Below are 17,631 nucleotides of genomic sequence, written 5' to 3'. Positions count from 1 at the left end.
TAAGGTTTTAAAATGTACCAAAACATTTTAAATGCTGGCTTAAAATAGGCGATCCTTTTTAAATTGTTCATATAATATTCTTATAGGGACAGAGATGAATGCACGAGGTTTTTACCATATTTATTTCTTTATTAGGTCAATGCCCTATATGAGTTGAAAGTAGCCCATCAACCACATTTGTGCAGTTTCCGAAAGAGTACTAAAAAACCCATTAACCACCAATTAAACACAATTTCTAACTAAATGTTAATTGCATTGCCAGGCTCATTGGCGATCAGAAAATCTGAGACCAGATTTGAAAAGTTTCGTTTTAAGCGAGAGACAGTTTCCCATGTCTCGCATTTGTTTCCTGGGATAGACCTAAATTGCCTTTTTGTGGTGGCAAACAATACGGGCAGGATGCTGTAATTTCAAAGCCCAATCCAGTGCATTTCCGCTCTGCTTGGACAAAAATGCCAGTTTTACAGCCCCTGTTGGAGCTCGGCTGTTTGTCTCAAATGCAGACCAACAAAGCAAACTCGACTAACTGGCTAGACGTCTGGGCTAAATTACTTTATGGTTTTAATGGACGCTGGTGGTGGACTCGTTCAAAGGAGAAGCATGCGCACTGTTCTGGGGACTTTTGCCTGACTGGGCCAGCCGCAAAACCCCCTGCACTTCATCATATGAGTCGTCTATTAGTCTACAATTAGATGGGAAAAGTCAATAACCATTGTGCATAAATGTGAGTGCTGCAGAGCGCTATTATCTCTTGTATAAAAGTGATCAGCTGCCACGACAGGAAACGACAGCACAGCAACTATTTCAAGTCTACAGACAAGCAAGACGAAGACAGAAGGCGCGTGTTTTATAGATTCCACGGTAATTAACTGCTTTAACTTTATTTAAAGAAAAATACAGGGTGCACACATCCTCTATACATTCAACCCTTTCTGGCCACATAGCAGTTGTCGCTGATTGGTGGAGTTATTCAGGTTTAATGACACATTTCGACACTAGATGACGCTGTATGTCCACGTTTTGAGGAGTGTGTCTGCGTTGAAGAGCTTTTTTACAGCTCTGTGGCTTGGCTGAAGAGTGAAGAGTAACCTATCGATGACAAAATGACAGATATGGCCACCAACCACATTTTGTGTAATAGGCCACAGAACAGCAATCCGGAATGCAGCCAGCTGGTTGTTGTGCTGGCCAAACAATCTGTGCAAATATAGTAATCTTTTTTTCACTTCAGAAAAAAAGATTATGCTTTTGTTATTCACTCGTTTTTTTTTTTGTAGCTTCTTTCATTGTCTGTGGATTCATGAGTTAATACGGCTGTTTTGTGGGTGGTAGTTGTGTGCTCAATTCTAAAAACGCAAAATCATATCTGCAATATACATGCAGTACATGTTCATAGCCTTTTACAAAAACTTAATTAAGCATAATACATAATAATGCATAATCTGTGTGTTTTTATATTTGCTGCCTCTGCTTTTCAAGCTGTAAATTCAAACCAGACTGAGACACTTTATTTAAAAAAGTATTTAAAAAATCCACAATTAATAAAGAGCCGAAAATCACATTCAGCCAGAGACTCCTTTATTAGCAGTTTTTAAACAGTTGCATCTGTAACATAAAATCAGTGCAATAAATGAATGGCAACAAAGCAACACATCGATAACAAAAGCAGCAAAAGCATAAACCGCTGCATCAATAATAATAATAACAATAATAATAACAATAATAATGATAATAATAATAATGATAATAATAATATGTCCAGTAAAGAAAGGGCTACCTGTACCATTTTAGTCCTCAGTCCGTGTCGGTTGTAACGTCTGTACCAACAATTCAAATTCTCCAACAAGTGATTAGCAATCTGCATATTTATAGAGTGTGAAAGGTCTATAAATTCGTCCAGTGCGCCTTTCATATTTTACGATGATGTGTAGAAACCGTCAGTAACCCCACAAAAACCCACACAGGCATAGAGACCACGCGAGTACTGAGCTGGGAATCGTGCGAGTTGATTGCACCTAAACATTCAATGTTAAATTTTATGAACTCCCCCGTGTGAGATTTACTGCCCATCCTCGTCGGTTTTACGGGGTCAGTAAATGGCACCTATAGCATTCATAGGTCGTGTTTGTATTTGCGTGCATCGGTGCTTTGGAGCGCCTGGCGGAAATCTGTCGCCTTGGCCTCTACACGGTTTTGCATCGAGGAATGTTTTGTCTTCAATTCGGTGTTTTGCTCGGGGGACTGAATAGCTCCGAATCTGTGTTGTTTTTATTTTTAATACCGTTTTAATGCTGTTGATAAACTCCCAAATATCATCCCGACCCAATGGAGCCCAAGAAAGGCCAACTGTTTTCTGGGAACTTGTATATAACCTTCAGGGCTAGATAGAAAAAAAATAAAAAATAAAAATACCTCATCACAGCAGCTTAATCCGCTTAGAAAGAGGGGAAATCCTCCCTGCTCATAACCCCCATACAAAGAAGCAAAACTATAAATTCAGACTACACAGGAAATGTATCATGCTTCATCGTCTTTATATCGTAACCATTTCACAACTGAATTGTTCAGCTTGTTAGAAAGGTTTTTTTGTGTGATAAACTTAACATTGATCATATTTACAGCCTCTTAGATTGTTGGTTATGATTAGTGAAGCCTTTCTCAAGGTGGATATACGTAGGGCCCACGTCTGACCGGTCATGGAAAGATGAAGGGGTGTGGGGGGGGGGGGGGGGGGGGGGTGAGGTTGGAGGAGGGTGAGGGAGCCTGTGGTGGGGGTGGTTGGGTGGGAATCTAAAAAAAGGAAAAAGAAAGAAAAGAGCAGCGCCTGTGACTGTGCCGGTCGAGCGAGCCAGCTGTAACCTTAGCTAACACACATCCAAAGCACATGCCATGAGCCGGGTTTGAGACTGCAAAACCTGGAAAAAAACCCACTCACGACTGCGAGGAGAAATCCGATGAGAGGAACGGCTCAGAGAGAGTGAGCTGCCGTAGATTGTCCAAAGGGGCAGCGTTTCTCCTAGTTCCGGTTTGTCTGCTTGTGTGCGCTGTGCGAGTTGGGACCCTAAACAAAAGGCTGCCATCATCCTAAAGGAGATATTCTGCTGCGAGAGAGCCCGTCTGCTTGATGCTAACTAAACATGAGCTCCTATTTTGTTAACCCTCTTTTTTCTAAATACAAAGGCAGCGAGTCACTGGAGCCAACTTACTACGACTGCAGGTTTCCACAAAGCGTTGCCCGCAGCCACACGCTAGTTTACGGACCCGGAGCAGCCGCACCGGGCTTTCAGCACCCATCCCATCATGTGCAGGACTTTTTTCACCACGGGACCACGGGGATCTCCAACCCCGGATACCAGCAAAACCCCTGCGCTTTGGCTTGCCACGGAGACGCAACGAAATTTTATGGATATGAAGCCCTTCCAAGGCAAACGCTTTATGGTACCCAACAAGACGCAAGCCTAGCGCAATACCCAGACTGTAAATCGTCGAGCAGCTCTAACCCCGGAGAAGGACAAGGCCACTTAAATCAAAACTCCTCTCCCAGTCTTATGTTTCCTTGGATGAGACCCCACGGTCAGAATCATACAAATTTTTCCTATTCTTTCAGTGTTGCCGTGTAGTGCGCGCGTGTCACTGTGTATCCGCCTGTCTGTGCGTGTGTGTGTGTATGTGTGTGTGATTGTGCATGTGTGCTAAATACATAGGGTGTATAAGAGTATGTCTCTAAACTATAAAACGAAATAAGTCAGAGAACATGATGGGGCACATAGAACCTGAAGTGCAGGCTGCTGTTACTCTGCAGCACATGCCCATACAGGGCTGAATGGTTGCTTTTCAAAGTGCCTTTAAACGCTGAATTGCTGATTACAGCCACATGACACGCTCTTTGAAGTCAATTATCGTTCACATAAGATATTTCACAAACTCTAATAGAGCTATGAGAATGGATGGATAAGTCGTAGTCTAAAATACGATAATACCATGCACACTAGCAGCATGCAGAGTGACAGGGGGGTTAGCTAAAACACAACATACCACGATTATCCAGAATCCGGGTTTTAGAGTTTTGGGGGTAATTTGACCCACAGGCCCACTGTAGGCTCAGACACATACAGCCATAATCATAAGGGCTTTGTAGATATTACCCCTTCCATTCATGGATCTCTCTGTCCAGGCTATAAGGCTACTTTAGCTCCACACAGGTGTGCGCTTCATTTTTCATTTCTGCTCAGAGACATGCATCCCAATATCGTCCCCAACTTTATCTCTGTCTTCTCATACTTTTACCTACCTAGTTATTGTCCTCCTGTATGAGTATGAATGAAAATGTCAGTCAAGTTTATATGGGCTCTGCTGCAAGAGGAAACAGTGTAGTTTCTGTAAACACCCCTCCCAATCTGACATGGAGGAGTATATAGATTTTGTTCGTAGAGTTTTAACATCATTAAATTGATGGGGGATGTAGAGCAATTTTACCTTCGTGTACAGATTAAAAATTGAACTTCAGAGTAATAATACTATATCCTACTCCACTAACTCTTGGGGGATGTGGTTGTAAAGTTGCATCAGACCTGCAGAATGAACTGTAAATGAAGCAGACATGTGTGTAAATTATTATTACTTTGAAGACATTTATTTGCAGATCCCAAGCAAACTACGGACTCTATTGTGGGTGGTCTGTGTGTACACTGATATATGTTCCTGCTAATGGAAAATCTAACTTACCCAGCTTAACACTGCAAGAAGACATCTACTCGCTCTTTCTTTTCATTGAGTGTGATCTGGCATGTGTGAGAGCTGAAATGGGTTAGTGATTGTGCAGAGGAAATGAGTAAATTCAGAAAGAATTATCAGCCATCTGAATGTCTTTATGGGGAGATCGTGGTGAGCCCTGTTAACCTCTGGCTTTATTTCATATTTCAAGCCCCAGGAAGACGGAATGGGAGGCAAACCTACAGTCGCTACCAAACTCTTGAACTGGAGAAGGAGTTTCTGTTCAACCCTTACCTGACCCGTAAGAGAAGGATCGAGGTGTCTCACGCCCTGAGCCTCACCGAGCGACAGGTGAAAATTTGGTTTCAGAACAGAAGGATGAAGTGGAAAAAAGAGAACAACAAAGACAAGTTTCCGGGTCAAAGAGGAGAGGCCGAAGCCGAGGCCGAAGAAGAGGGGAACGAGGACGGTGAAGGGGAAGAGGCAGAAGAGAAAGAAGCGGAAGAGAAAGAAGAGACCAAGGAGTGATTTTATGGTCCTTTTATGGTTATATGGGTGAAAAAGAGGAAAAAAGGAGAGGTCCCATAAACAGACGAAGAGTCACAAGGAGGCAGAGAGCGTCAACTTTATGACCACCCTTCTATTTTGTCAAGAGGGATCAGGAATCCCACCAATATTGCTGTCATAAATAGACAAAATTCTCCATTCTTTCGTTTATCCTAACATGATGCGCATTACCATTTGGATTTTTCTGTAGAAGCTACAAACGCTTGTAGCGTTTTTTTTCTCCATAGAACTCTGGCCATTGTTTTAAAAAAATAAGGGAGGGTAAATTAAAACGCATGTTGGATGGAAAATGGCTTAGCTATTTTTTACAAATTTGCTTTTAATAATAATTGTATCAAAAACGTAGCCAAATAAGATCAAAACATGACCAACGCCGACCTGTGTTGTAAATAGATTATAGCCTACATAAAAAAAGACATCACTTCAAAGTAGCCTTTCTGAAATTGTAAAAAAAATGTAGGCCTATAACTTAGTAGTAAGTGTTAAAACATCATCGCAACAGTTGCATTGGCTAGCAGCCTCTGTATAAACCACAAGTTTTATTATTATAATTGTTACTGTTACTGTTTTACTCGTTTTCATGTGACAGCCATTAGCTCCTCAGACATCTTTCTCTAGGATTACCAGGGAAATGCAATCGTTTGGAATCCTTTGATGCTACCTAAACCTGGGGAAATTGCAATAGAGATTTCTGAATATAGAGATTTCATATGGTTTTAATTTTAAAGTGTTCTATATCGACCTTATATTATTAAGTTATGTATGTAGCATTTACCCAACAAACAGTATACACTTGTTGAAGACAATTTGCGAGTCTTGGGAAGACACTTAGCTCAAAGCCAAGTAAACACTTTTGAGATTGTACCACAGCACTACCTAAAAACTCAGAGCTTTGCCTTTGCAGAATTTACAGTTCCACATTTATGGCATCGCTCTGATTTGATCGCAAGCTATTTCCCCAACAACTAAAACTGCCTATAACGCACATGTACTGTGTATGATAACAACAGCTACAATTACAACGATTTTAAAGTAAGGGAATTTTTATTTTAATGTGCTGGTGACATAGCGTAGTTGTTTTGCACTGAATATAATCTTTATGTACGTCTTGTTATATATTGATGTTAACAATATGCTCGTTTTCTGGTGTTTCTCCTGTGAAAGACGGAATTGTGTGTCCCCGCCATTGTTGATGTAAAATCACGAATAAACAAGATGGCTCACTATCATTTCTGGTTTTATTAAGACTGTGCACTCTGTTGTTAGAACAAACATCATCACCACCCTTTCTCCGTGTACACAAAACAAATGCATGCAGACATAGGTGAAGTGAAAATATGCAGGGTAGTATTTTCTTTTTTACACACTGTAAAGAGTTCAATATGAACCCCTGTTTTCATGCACGGACAACAGTAAGTAGATAACGTGCAACAGAAAAGCCCCCTGAATAATTCAAAACTGATGATTTGATGATGCCTCGATTTTCAGCCTGTGCATCCAAAAAGTGCTTCGGCAGGAGGGAAGATAGTGCAGAAGCCTCCTAAATAAAGTTTTCCCAATTTAAACTTTCAGAACAGTTCGATTAAAAAAGCGCCAGACACGCGTTTGCGGATGTATCCCTTTACCTTTTAAGGAAAGACAGCGAATCCCATTCACAGCAGGCCTACTCTCCAAAGCCTGAGTCGTATTTGATTCATCCTCTTAATAAGAAACTTCCTCTCTTCGGGGAGGACACGAAGCTTTCCTTAATGAATCTCGGGATGACTGATTGCTGTTTGAGAGATGAGATGAGCAAACATTTGACGTGCTATGTTAATAATCAAACAAAGTAATGGCAGAGCTTGAGGGAGGCTTTATCTGTCAGAGGCCATACATTTGCAAGGTGTTGCGTGAATCTTGTGTCCAGACAATCCGCCGGAAAAGCACCAGAGCGCTGAAATCAAAGCGAACGGGGGAGGCCAAGTGCAGGTAACAGGTAACATCTCTCTTCGGCAGTCCAGCTGGTTTTCATGATGACGGGTTGTAATAGACAGAGGACGTGAACAGACAACGTGAAATCTGAGTAACACACTCAAGTAGGACTAAACTGCGATAAATATCAAACGGTACACCAATGTGGGTCTCTGAACGTGCTGTTAACGGGGTAAAATACCAGTACTTGCTCTATCATATTAGCCCTCAACAGAAATTTGAACCCTCTTTTTCAAAACATGAAATTCGACCTCACCCTTCTCTCGGTTTGATTCCCCCCTCACCCCCCTTTTTTTAACCGGATCTGAATTTTTCAAATTGAGAACAGAATGATTTTCAACATATTGTTTCTTTAAAAAATGCATTTATTGCAAGTTTAATGCAATATTAGACGTAATTTCAAAGTAAATAATAGTAGTAAATACACCATAACATGACCCGGGACTTGAATAATTTAGCTGCCGAATTTCAGCGTTAGGCAGCTAAATTATTCAAAGTCTGTTGCTTTTTATTTGCTCACTTGTAAACGGTTCAAATAAGCTTCAGTGCATATATGGAACATTGTGGACACAAATGCAATGCCAAGGAGTAAGTGTTAGGGGATTTTATAATGTGTAGTTAAAAAGTGTCCATATTGAAATGTGCGATTGAAACTATTTATATTTAAGCCCACACTCGTAATTGGAAAATTATCCTCATCTAAGAATTCTTTTGTAAAGAAAAGGAAAAAACAAAAAACGAACTAACCTCTTGTTGTGCTTCAGACCTCTTTTATTTGAACAAAATGAATTAATAAATATAAATAAATAGTGTTGAAGGGTAACAACATAACACAGCCTAACGAAGGAAGACAGAACGAAAGCAGTGTTCAAGGCTTTTTATGTGAACATTATTCGCAAAAACGCAAACTTATCCACATTAACTGGAAACTTATTTTTCAATCAAACATTCCCATTTCATCTCAATCCAGACTGAGACCAAAAGATGTCGGAGTCTTTCACGTCTCCTCTTTTTATGGCTTTCCCCCTAACAGTGACTTTTTCTCTCTCTCTCGGATCAAACAGTGTTGCGCCAAAGCGCAACCTTTTAATTCAGGGTGTTTATTTCTCTGTTTACGTGCGCTTTGTCTCTAGAAAATTTCCGGAAGTGTCCCTTAGTCACAGCTATCCAGCATCCCGTATTACCCCTTTGTGTGAATGTGTGTGTGTGTTTCTCTCTCTCTCTCTCTCTCTCTCTCTCTCTCTCTCTCTGTGTGTGTGTGTGTGTGTGTGTGTGTGTGTGTGTGTGTGTGTGTGTAGTTTTAACAGAGGGTTGACATTACCAATAAAGTTAAGTGTACCTGCTGTAAACTTTATTGGCGGTGGTAAAGACGCGGCTCGGCCTGCATCTTTTGTGTGCCTCAGCTCCGTGTGGCGATGACGGCCTGCAAGGACAAGATGCACCACTCAAACTAGTAAGTGAGGGAAATTTTGTTAGTTATTTAGCTTGTAGAGAATGCGCTTTACTCGCCATCAAACGACACATCAGGTGATTATTTCAAGGCGAAGCCAGAGGACTTCCTGTAAAAGGATTTACGAGATACAAAGCTGCGTGTTAGTGTTAAATTAAATAATACGTCTGCTGTTGTTCTCATCTTGATCCGTGTCTCTCTGTTATTACGCAAGTATTAGGATACAGTATATTTGCTGAAGGTTAAGAAAAAAAACACCTAACCTCCTAACTTTTTATGCGTGAGGAATTTTACGCGCAGCGATTAGATATTTTGTTTTCTTTCTGCGTGTGCTGATGTTAGCTTTCGTTAAAGGTTTGCACAACATTTGCAGTGTATGTATATTTCTTTTCATAACAGAGTGTTCTCTTTTCCAGCTCAAATCTCAACTGCTTTTTAAAATGTATATTTTGTTACAAATGACTTGCAGCAGGCATAATTTTTGATATTATGCTTGCACCTGGTGTGTCTGCGTATTTGATATTGGATGTGAGGTGCAGACTATCCTGACATCTGTTTGCTTCCGTATGAGAAGCACAGGCCCTTATATGGAAGTAGAGTTTAGCCTAATTGAAGTTTAATTAGTTGCGTCTCCGTCGCTTTCTGTCCTTTTCTTACTCCCCTACCTCGCCTTCGCACTCACACACTTTTATTTCCACGTTCCCAACTTGTCTGGGGGACATCTTGGCATAGAGCTCATCCACCAGGGGAACTGTCATATTTTGACACATGTCTGATATGTGACATATGGGGAATTTCGCTGTCATGTATTATATTATTGGTGGTTTAGTTTTGTTCAATCGAAAAAAAGAAGAAGAAAAAAGAGAGGAAAGACAAGATGGGTGCAAACATTCCTGGTTGTTAAAAGGAGAAATTTACAGCTGAGTAATAAAAGTTTACGACTGAATCCTTTCTGCCATTGGCTGAAGCGAGCCACGTGGCACAGGCGCTATGAACATGAACTTTATGCTGTTGTCTATTCTCTGGTCCTTCCCCTGTATCAGCAGCAGACTAAGCTGGGGCGTAGAAACATATTATTTCCCTTTATTGTAATATTTAAAGAAAAAAAAATACTGCACAGTCATCTTGGCACTGCCGCGCGTGTTATTCACCCGATCCCCGACTTCCTGACAGTGAGATCTTCGGGACAGTCACCGCCTCTACCAGCCGCTGCCTGCGTTTATTCCCCCACCGGAGGCAATAAAACCACTGGGACAGCAAATGGAAGAAGAAAGCCTGCTAGAAAAGACTTTTCCCGGCAGACACCCTGTCTCCATAAGCTGCTTATCGCCGGAATGTGAACACAGCCAGCAGCACAGAGGAGATGTGCGTTGTGTTGATATATCCCACTCGCCATCGTGACCCTTCAGCTGCTTTGTTGGACCACAGTGACGCTCGAAATTGTGGAGAGCCTGCTGGGGGTAAGATTATACACTTTACTAGCTGCTTTTCTTAACTGTTTAATGATCTGTTTCTCAATCGGCTGGTCCTTGTGGCGTTGAGATGATTGTGAAAATTATGAACGTGTGAGATCATGAGAACTGAAGGTGTCTATTCAGTGTAGTTGTGACCTGACCTGTAGCCTGGGAGGGTGCTGAAGCCCGGGGCGGTTGTCATTATTTCTTTCTGGCTGATGTGGCAGCACCTGTGTGGGTAGTGGCTGCTTCAGCCTACATCCAGTGTGTATTTTTAAAGGCGCTGTGCCAACCCGATGTAATTGATTGCCTTGTGATAGTAAACTTTCTCATCACTCACATAGGCCCTTCTCACCAGGCAGTGACGAATGATATTAATTTCTGGCTGATGTTCTCTAATTATGGTTTGTTTTCACATCTGCTGCCACACGTTTAACCCAGTTTCTGCCAGAAGCCTGCATAACATCTATAAGCAATTTCACACATCCCTATGTCACACGCACACACGAGAAACACATAGGCTCACAGTATGTACACAGTGACACACTGGTGTCTCCCGGCAGTGCCCCCTAGCGACAAGAGGCGTTATATGTGGAGGTGGGCGGGTGTTGAGGCTTGATGTTTATGGCTGCTGGTTTTCGGCGGCGGTTCACTGCGGATGTCAGCTGATACACTGCTGCCAGCGAGTAACTGCTCGACCTGACACCGAGGAGTGTTTCTGATTTGTTGTTGTCACTTTGGAGAATGAGATTCGTCTGTTTTATTGTTTTCGTTTTAGCATGATGAGATGAAGTGATTTGTAGAAGATATTGCTTTGTCACATAAGCACGCCACGACATTCGTGAGAGTTAACATTTCATTTTATTTACACCACCGGGAAAAAAAATAAAATAGGACGAGTAAGTAATAAGTTCAAAATTGTATCAAATATGCACAATATCAACAACACCAAGAGCAACAGCAGTGGACATTTAACAGTAGCAAATGTGTCGTCATAAGTGAGACAGAATGAGTGTATACAGTGCATTGTTTATAGCATATTGTGCATGAATGGTGGGACATTGCATCATATACATTTCACTTCCCCAAATTTCTTTCAAACACGTCTAAAAATACTAAAACAATTAAATAAATGTATTGATTAAAATAAATCCAGATCAATTATTTTACGTTATTCTGGACTTCATATGAAAAAAAGCACAGAATGAGGTTTAAACTCGTCAAGTGTGTGCGTGTGTGTGTTTGTGTGGGAGAGACAGAAACCACGAAAGCCTCAGTAAAAAACAGAAGGATAATGAATTGGAGTATCAGTGTAAGACAAAATATATACGAAGTGTATCCATTGCACAAGTATCCAAAGACATCTTAAATAACACGGTGTGTGTGTGTGTGTGTGTGTGTGTGTGTGTGTGTGTGTGTGTGTGTGTGTGTGTGTGTGTGTGTGGGAGACTGCAGGCTGTGCATTTGAAGTTTGGCGATGTTGTTTCATCAAAGCTTAGCTTGAGGAATTGTCCTCTCTTCTCTGTGTAGAGACTAAATATTTTTTATGTAATAAAGCGACGTGATCTGTTTCTGTCTCAGCAGTCCAGCGTTTCAATCTTGTAAAATACAATTATTGGCAAAGCCTCGTTGTGAAAGCCTTTAAATTCTTATAACCTACTGTTAAACACGTTGTTTGTTTTTCCCTTATGAAACATTGCTGTTGCAATGGATCGTGTCCGCTGCTGCCCAGCACTATGCCTGCAGAAGAGAGAGAGAAAGACAGAGGGAGAGAGCGAAAGAGGGCCCATTTAATAGATGCCATTTGAGTTGTTAGGTAAATCTTGGTTGAAATAATAAGGGAAAACCACAGCCCATTGTTTTGCCCTGCAGTGTTTTTTAAACCCAGAGATAGGCTCGCATTAAACTCCATGAAGTCATGAATCTGTCCGCATCACCACATTTAGAACCTCACTTACAAATCCCGACAGGACCAAAATTTTGCCTACTAATGGCCATAATTTATGATGTGTGGATCAACATGCGCTCATTGGGCAACAGCTTCCTGAGTGCTTAACGAGCATAAAGTCGAACACTTCCGGACATTAATTGGGCTAGCCAGCGATGGTAAAGTGCTTATAGAGGGCTTTACATTGTTAGTATGTGAATTACTCCTTATTAGTAAGGTTAGAAGCGGGGGAGAGGAAAAAGCATCAGAGGATGACCAGACTTTGCCCCTCTTGCTGCGTTTTTAATCATGGCCGATAATGTAGAAATTTTAAGGGTCCCGTATAACTAATGCTGAGTGATGTTGTGATGTTGGATATTGAAAGCTGTGTTTAAGAAAAAAATAGAAGCAACCGTAGATGTTGATGGGCCATGTTGTGCTGCAGAGCGCGGGCTATCAAAGTTAGGCCTTCAGCACAAGAACACATCAAAGCGTAAGAATTCAACCAGTAATAATAATAATAATAATAATAATAATAATAATAATAATAATAATAATAATAATAATAATAGCTTAGTTTATGCCTTGGTTGCGCATCACCATATAAAACTACAAATTCAGGGCATATAACACTGAGGAATTAATTATGAATGATCTTTATTAATTCCCATGGTTAGAAACAGGATGTTAGGGTATTGATAGTATTTTATATTTTTACTTTTCCTGGTTCACGCATTCGTCGCTGGACATAATGTTCTTTTAAAAATTGTGGAAACGCGCACCAAACGGTTCCTCTCCTCCCTGCATCAAATGCCGTGCGTGTAATTTGCCTCACGGGCCGCAATAAAACACTAAAACACAAGGGAAAGAATGACCTTTCTAATTCTGCACACTGACACAAGCTCTCCTGCATTCCAGTCTCTCCAGTCCACACATTGGCTTTACTGTTCAGCTTTTATTTACAACCCAAAGTTTACAGACCGCTCTGTTCTTCGTGTGTGTGTGTGTGTGTGTGTGTGTGTGTGTGTGTGTGTGTGTGTGTGTGTGTGTGTGTGTGTGTGTGTGTGTGTGTGTGTGTCTGTAAATAACAATAAGGAAAATCTGTGGTTGAGAACTCAAATAATTCGAGTGGATTTTGATGGAATAGAGATTGCTGAAAATTGTGTTAATCTGAAACACTTTGCAGTGTGGAATAAATTATGCCGACTACTTGGTGACGACAGCAGAAATGGTGAAACAAAGGAAAGCTTTCACAAATCTATTGCACATTCCGTTTCTGCCACCATGAGGGCGGATTGACTAAAAATATAATATCACAAACTTCAATTTTATTTGCGTTTTGTTCATATTTACTTTGGTGGGATTCAAGTTCCAGTCAAAGTGGGGGAACTGACTTTTTTAATGTTTGCAACAATTTGGTCTCCTTTGAAATTACACCACACTGAAGGGTAGAAGTTCACTAAACAAACTGGGACCCCGAGTAGTTTACTCCTGCTATAAGTGTTGGTTAACCTCCGTCATCAAGTGATTTCGTTTCTGGATATCAAAAAGAAGAGGGGAAAAAGAACAGTCCCAGGACGGAAATTTAGGAAAACTGCAGGCTCCAACTTTTGCGCTTTATTTGCCTCAAATCTGTGCGACGCGGATGTCACATATGGTCACAAATAGTTGAAGGGAAACTTTTACTGCACCAGCTACTTCCTTCTCTTTGTTCTTGTCTCTTTTATGGGCTATTCAGGATCCCAAACAACAGACCAAACACTGTTGCACGTTTAGGCTGCACGAATTCACTCCATTGAGGAAATCAATGAGGTGAACCAATAGGCTGTTGCAGCCAGTGGGGCTGCGTTTAACAGACTTTTTCAATAGAGTTATTGATTGTTGTTGTTATTATTATTATATTGCTATCTGATGCGGCTTGTTTAAAAAAATTTTTTAAACAAAGTAAATTAAAAAACAAAACAAAAACCGGCCACATTAATTTGGAAAACTACTTCGAAAGCACGTGTGGCGTTTTAGTTTTAATTCATCTGAAAAGTTTTTCTAAAATGAAAATGAAAATTAGCGCACTGCGATCTCGTCTAATGCAGATTTTGGAGGCAGCTCGTTTAGGTCAAAACACGTGATCAAGTTTTTCTAGAATTCTGCAAAACGCCTCTAAAGTAATTTCCAAACCCATCATTTGGTGCTGAGATAATAATCGGTTCCCGTTTCCTCTGTGTGTGTCACAGGAATGTCAAAGCACGATCACAAGGAGAGAGAGAAAAAAGAGACTGGAACATCTGCATAAGCATTTTAACATGTTGCCTATTACATTTTTTTGCTTAATTAATTTGAAGTAAAGTGTTCTTTGTTGTGCGTTTGAACAGACTATACCTGAGAAATAGCAGTGAGCATTGATGAGCAGGTTTGCACGATCGCACAACTGATTGGATTCTTTTTTCAAGATGGTGGCAGAAGTCATCTTCACAGGAGCATTTTTTTCATTCTTTTTTCCCCTTTCTGTGCCATACCTGTCCTGCACGCGATTTTGTCTTTGCTTTGCCTCCACACGCTGTGCAGTGCTTTTTTGATTCTTAGCGGGAGAGATTGCTGCCTGTGTTTCAAGGCTTTGCTGCAGAGATAGTTGTTGGTGAGCTGGGGAACGTCACTTGTTTTATTGCCCTCACAGAAGAGAGACCATAAACGCATTCTTACCGCCGACACCCTCCCCCAGGTCACTGCAAAAGCATGGAAATTGGAAAGTTGTTGATATGGCTGAGATAAACAGCAGTGTATGTTGTATTGTGGATTAAAACTGGGTATAGGACACACACATGCGCACACAAGATCACTCACACGAAAACTTAGTATGACAGTTCATGGCTTTGCATTAGTAAACAGCTTTAATATCCGTGTTATTTTTTCTATTGGTCACTATTTAATAGGCATTTTGTATAATATTTCACGTGTTTTTCATTAGAATTCTCCATCTCCTTCCTTCCTCTGAATGTGGTCTCTGTCCTGAATGACATTGGCCACGCTTTCCATCTTGCTTTCTGCTTAAACGACACATGCTCATAAACTTCAAGCCAAAAACTTCTCACTCAGCCAAGCTGTATAGTGTGCCACTCCAAGTCTACGTTGTGTTTATCGACATTTAGCCGTAATGTTCAAGCTCTGAGCTAAAAGCTACAGTTTCTCCTCAACTCCTGCCTCTCAATTGGTTGAGAATGGTCAGCTGACATTGTCATATTGTCTCTCACCGAGCCAAGCCTCGGCTATAACACTCGGGTTTGTGCGTCTTAACCGGAGATTGGAAATTAATAATATTGAATCCTCAAAGTAGCTCACGTCCAGTTACAGAGGCAGAAAGTCGAGGAAAAAAAGAAGACCTTGGAGAAAGGTGTGGTTGGTTGACACAGAGATTTACTGAGAAGGAGATTGAAAAGAGACCGATAAAGAAGTGGGGAGAGTTGGAGAGAGGGTTACAAGCAAGGTATGAATTCTTATTTCGCGAACCCGTCGCTCTCCTGCCATTTATCCGGTGGTCAAGATGTTTTGCCTAACGTACCCCTAAACTCCACCACCTATGACACAGTTAGACATTTTTCGTCGTACGGTGCCGCTGTGACCCAGAATCGGATATATGCACCTTTCTACTCTCCTCAAGATAATGTGGTGTTTGGGTCTGGCAGGGCACAGTATGAGTATGGATCAAACGTGTTTCTTCAAGACAAGGACGTGCTTCCCAGCTGCAGACAAACAAATATGGGACTCAATACACAAAGCCACATTGCTCAAGAGTACAGTCTGGATCAAGGAAGAGCAGCAGCTCAGGAGCAGAAAAGTAACATCCCGATCTACCCGTGGATGCAGCGAATGAACTCACACGGCGGTGAGTTTTACTACGACAAATAAATTAAGGAAATGGGCCAGTTTTACGATATGTCTTACCAAGAGAGCAAGTTACTTTTTATGGCCCCATAAAACATTACTGTATCCCCTCGACTTGTAGATGGGCCTTAACATGTGCAAACAAACAGCTTTCATTTTAAGAATGATATAGTAGCCATAATCAGTAGAGTGAGATAGAGAGACTACTTAAGAAGCTTTAATAATTTTAGATAATACAGCAAAGATATCCTTTGAGATATATTTTCCCCTTCCAGTTAAAATGCGTTTATTTTTCTCTGTGGATTTAGATTGCAATTATGAATCTAACAACGAGGCAAAAAAAATAACCAACTTATGCTCAGTTGCCTCCAAGTATGAACAGACTCCAGGCAGAGGCACGTTTTATTTGAAATCCAAACGTGACTTCGCGCTGTTAACGCTTAAATGAGTGACTTTACTTTGTCTCCCAGCAGGAGTCGGCTACGGGACAGACAGACGCAGAGGACGACAAATATACTCTCGTTACCAAACGCTTGAGCTGGAGAAGGAATTTCATTTCAATCGCTACCTGACCAGGCGCAGACGCATCGAGATCGCGAATGCGCTTTGTTTAACAGAGCGGCAGATCAAAATCTGGTTTCAGAACCGGCGCATGAAATGGAAGAAAGAGAGCAACCTGACCTCCACGGTGACAGGAACTGAACAGACAGGAGCGTCTCAAGAGCAGGAACGCAATGGCGCAATGGAAGAAGGGAAGGATGAAGACAAGAAGAAAGAATAGCTCAAAATAATAATAATAATAAAAAATTATAAAAAACCACACGATGACCATTACAAACCAACATAACTACCTAAAAATCTACATGGACTCGAGAGCGACTTCACCGCATGATTGCTACCACGCAGCTCTCACCAATTTTATTTCGTGTTGGACCACAGGAGTGTTGATCCTTAGAAATCCAAAATTATTTCAGCCACAGTTTGGCCGCTGTGTTGTGTGGAGAACTGAGGGTTTTTTGTTTTTGTTTTGTTTTTTATTGCAAATATCACACTTGTATTGTGGAAATAAAAAGAAGTATTAATTTCTACCTATCTTCCTATGCCAGGAAATCTGTATATTTACCTACCCCCCTCTCACACACCCCATCCATCACTGTGAAACTCTTTGATCACCTCACTATAATACAGTGTTGATCTGACTAAACTCATTACTGTACATGCACATTCCATGGAGGCAAAAGAGCGGGCGGACACTTGATCACAATGTAATCTATTACTTGAATCGTCCGCAGGAAAATGGGCCCTGCATCAAACTAAAAGTAGTAGTCTCCAGTCCGAACACACACATGCACACACAGACACGCACAGACACACGCACACACACGCGCGCGCAAACACACACAAACAAACAAAAACCATAATGTCTGTACATGATAAAAGTAACGGTATATAACGTAAATCCCGTGGAAACGTAATGTGCATTTAGCCGCTTTGGTAGACGCTGCATAACATAAGATTATTGACCATTTGACACAACATGCTTCCTCGTGAGATAGATTTGTACACTAGTAATTCTTCACCTTTGTTTGAGAGTCAAACATTAATGTTTTGTCATAACTGTGTATCACGGAATAAAATGTTTGTAAAACTTTCACCTTTGTCTTGTCTGTTTC

At 41.0% G+C, this 17,631-nt stretch overlaps 3 protein-coding genes across 6 annotated transcripts in view; all 3 read left to right on the top strand.

Annotated features, from left to right (window-relative positions):
- Nucleotides 1–17,631, top strand: part of LOC309697227 (homeobox protein Hox-C4a) — a 59,355-nt gene that overhangs the window by 15,721 nt on the left and 26,003 nt on the right. For 2 of the 3 annotated variants that reach the window (XM_082518976.1, XM_082518974.1), the window contains exon 1: nucleotides 10,050–10,161. The exons of the other annotated variant lie outside the window; for it this stretch is intronic. The gene's annotated coding sequence lies outside the window, so the exon portion shown is untranslated. Of the gene's footprint in view, nucleotides 1–10,049; nucleotides 10,162–17,631 lie in introns of those variants that run through there. 3 annotated transcript variants of the gene reach the window in all.
- hoxc8a (homeobox C8a) lies at nucleotides 2,805–6,506 on the top strand. Its single transcript, XM_082517714.1, has 2 exons — nucleotides 2,805–3,573; nucleotides 4,925–6,506. The coding sequence occupies exons 1-2, from the start codon at nucleotides 3,138–3,140 to the stop codon at nucleotides 5,239–5,241; spliced, it is 753 nt and encodes a 250-aa protein (XP_082373840.1). The 5' UTR covers nucleotides 2,805–3,137; the 3' UTR covers nucleotides 5,242–6,506.
- On the top strand, nucleotides 10,186–17,610 carry hoxc6a (homeobox C6a). Of its 2 annotated transcripts, none has more exons than XM_082518979.1 (2): nucleotides 10,186–15,959; nucleotides 16,429–17,610. In XM_082518979.1, exons 1-2 carry the CDS (start codon nucleotides 15,563–15,565, stop codon nucleotides 16,737–16,739), a joined length of 708 nt encoding a protein of 235 aa, XP_082375105.1. In that variant the 5' UTR covers nucleotides 10,186–15,562; the 3' UTR covers nucleotides 16,740–17,610. The 2 variants fall into 2 exon arrangements, with proteins under 2 accessions (XP_082375105.1, XP_082375106.1); XM_082518980.1 differs by having other exon boundaries at nucleotides 10,190–15,959; nucleotides 16,432–17,610.

This window comes from Aulonocara stuartgranti, assembly GCF_965226115.1.
Source record: "Aulonocara stuartgranti genome assembly, chromosome: 20".
NCBI classification, from domain to species: domain Eukaryota; kingdom Metazoa; phylum Chordata; class Actinopteri; order Cichliformes; family Cichlidae; genus Aulonocara; species Aulonocara stuartgranti.
This window is presented reverse-complemented; position numbering and strand designations above follow the sequence as displayed.

Coding starts and splice junctions, on each gene's coding strand:
- hoxc8a (XM_082517714.1), top strand. CDS start 3,138: ATGAGCTCCTATTTTGTTAACCCTCTTTTTTCTAAATACAAAGGCAGC. Junction 3,574..4,924: donor TCCTTGGATGAGACCCCACG/GTCAGAATCATA, acceptor TCATATTTCAAG/CCCCAGGAAGACGGAATGGG.
- hoxc6a (XM_082518979.1), top strand. CDS start 15,563: ATGAATTCTTATTTCGCGAACCCGTCGCTCTCCTGCCATTTATCCGGT. Junction 15,960..16,428: donor GCGAATGAACTCACACGGCG/GTGAGTTTTACT, acceptor TTTGTCTCCCAG/CAGGAGTCGGCTACGGGACA.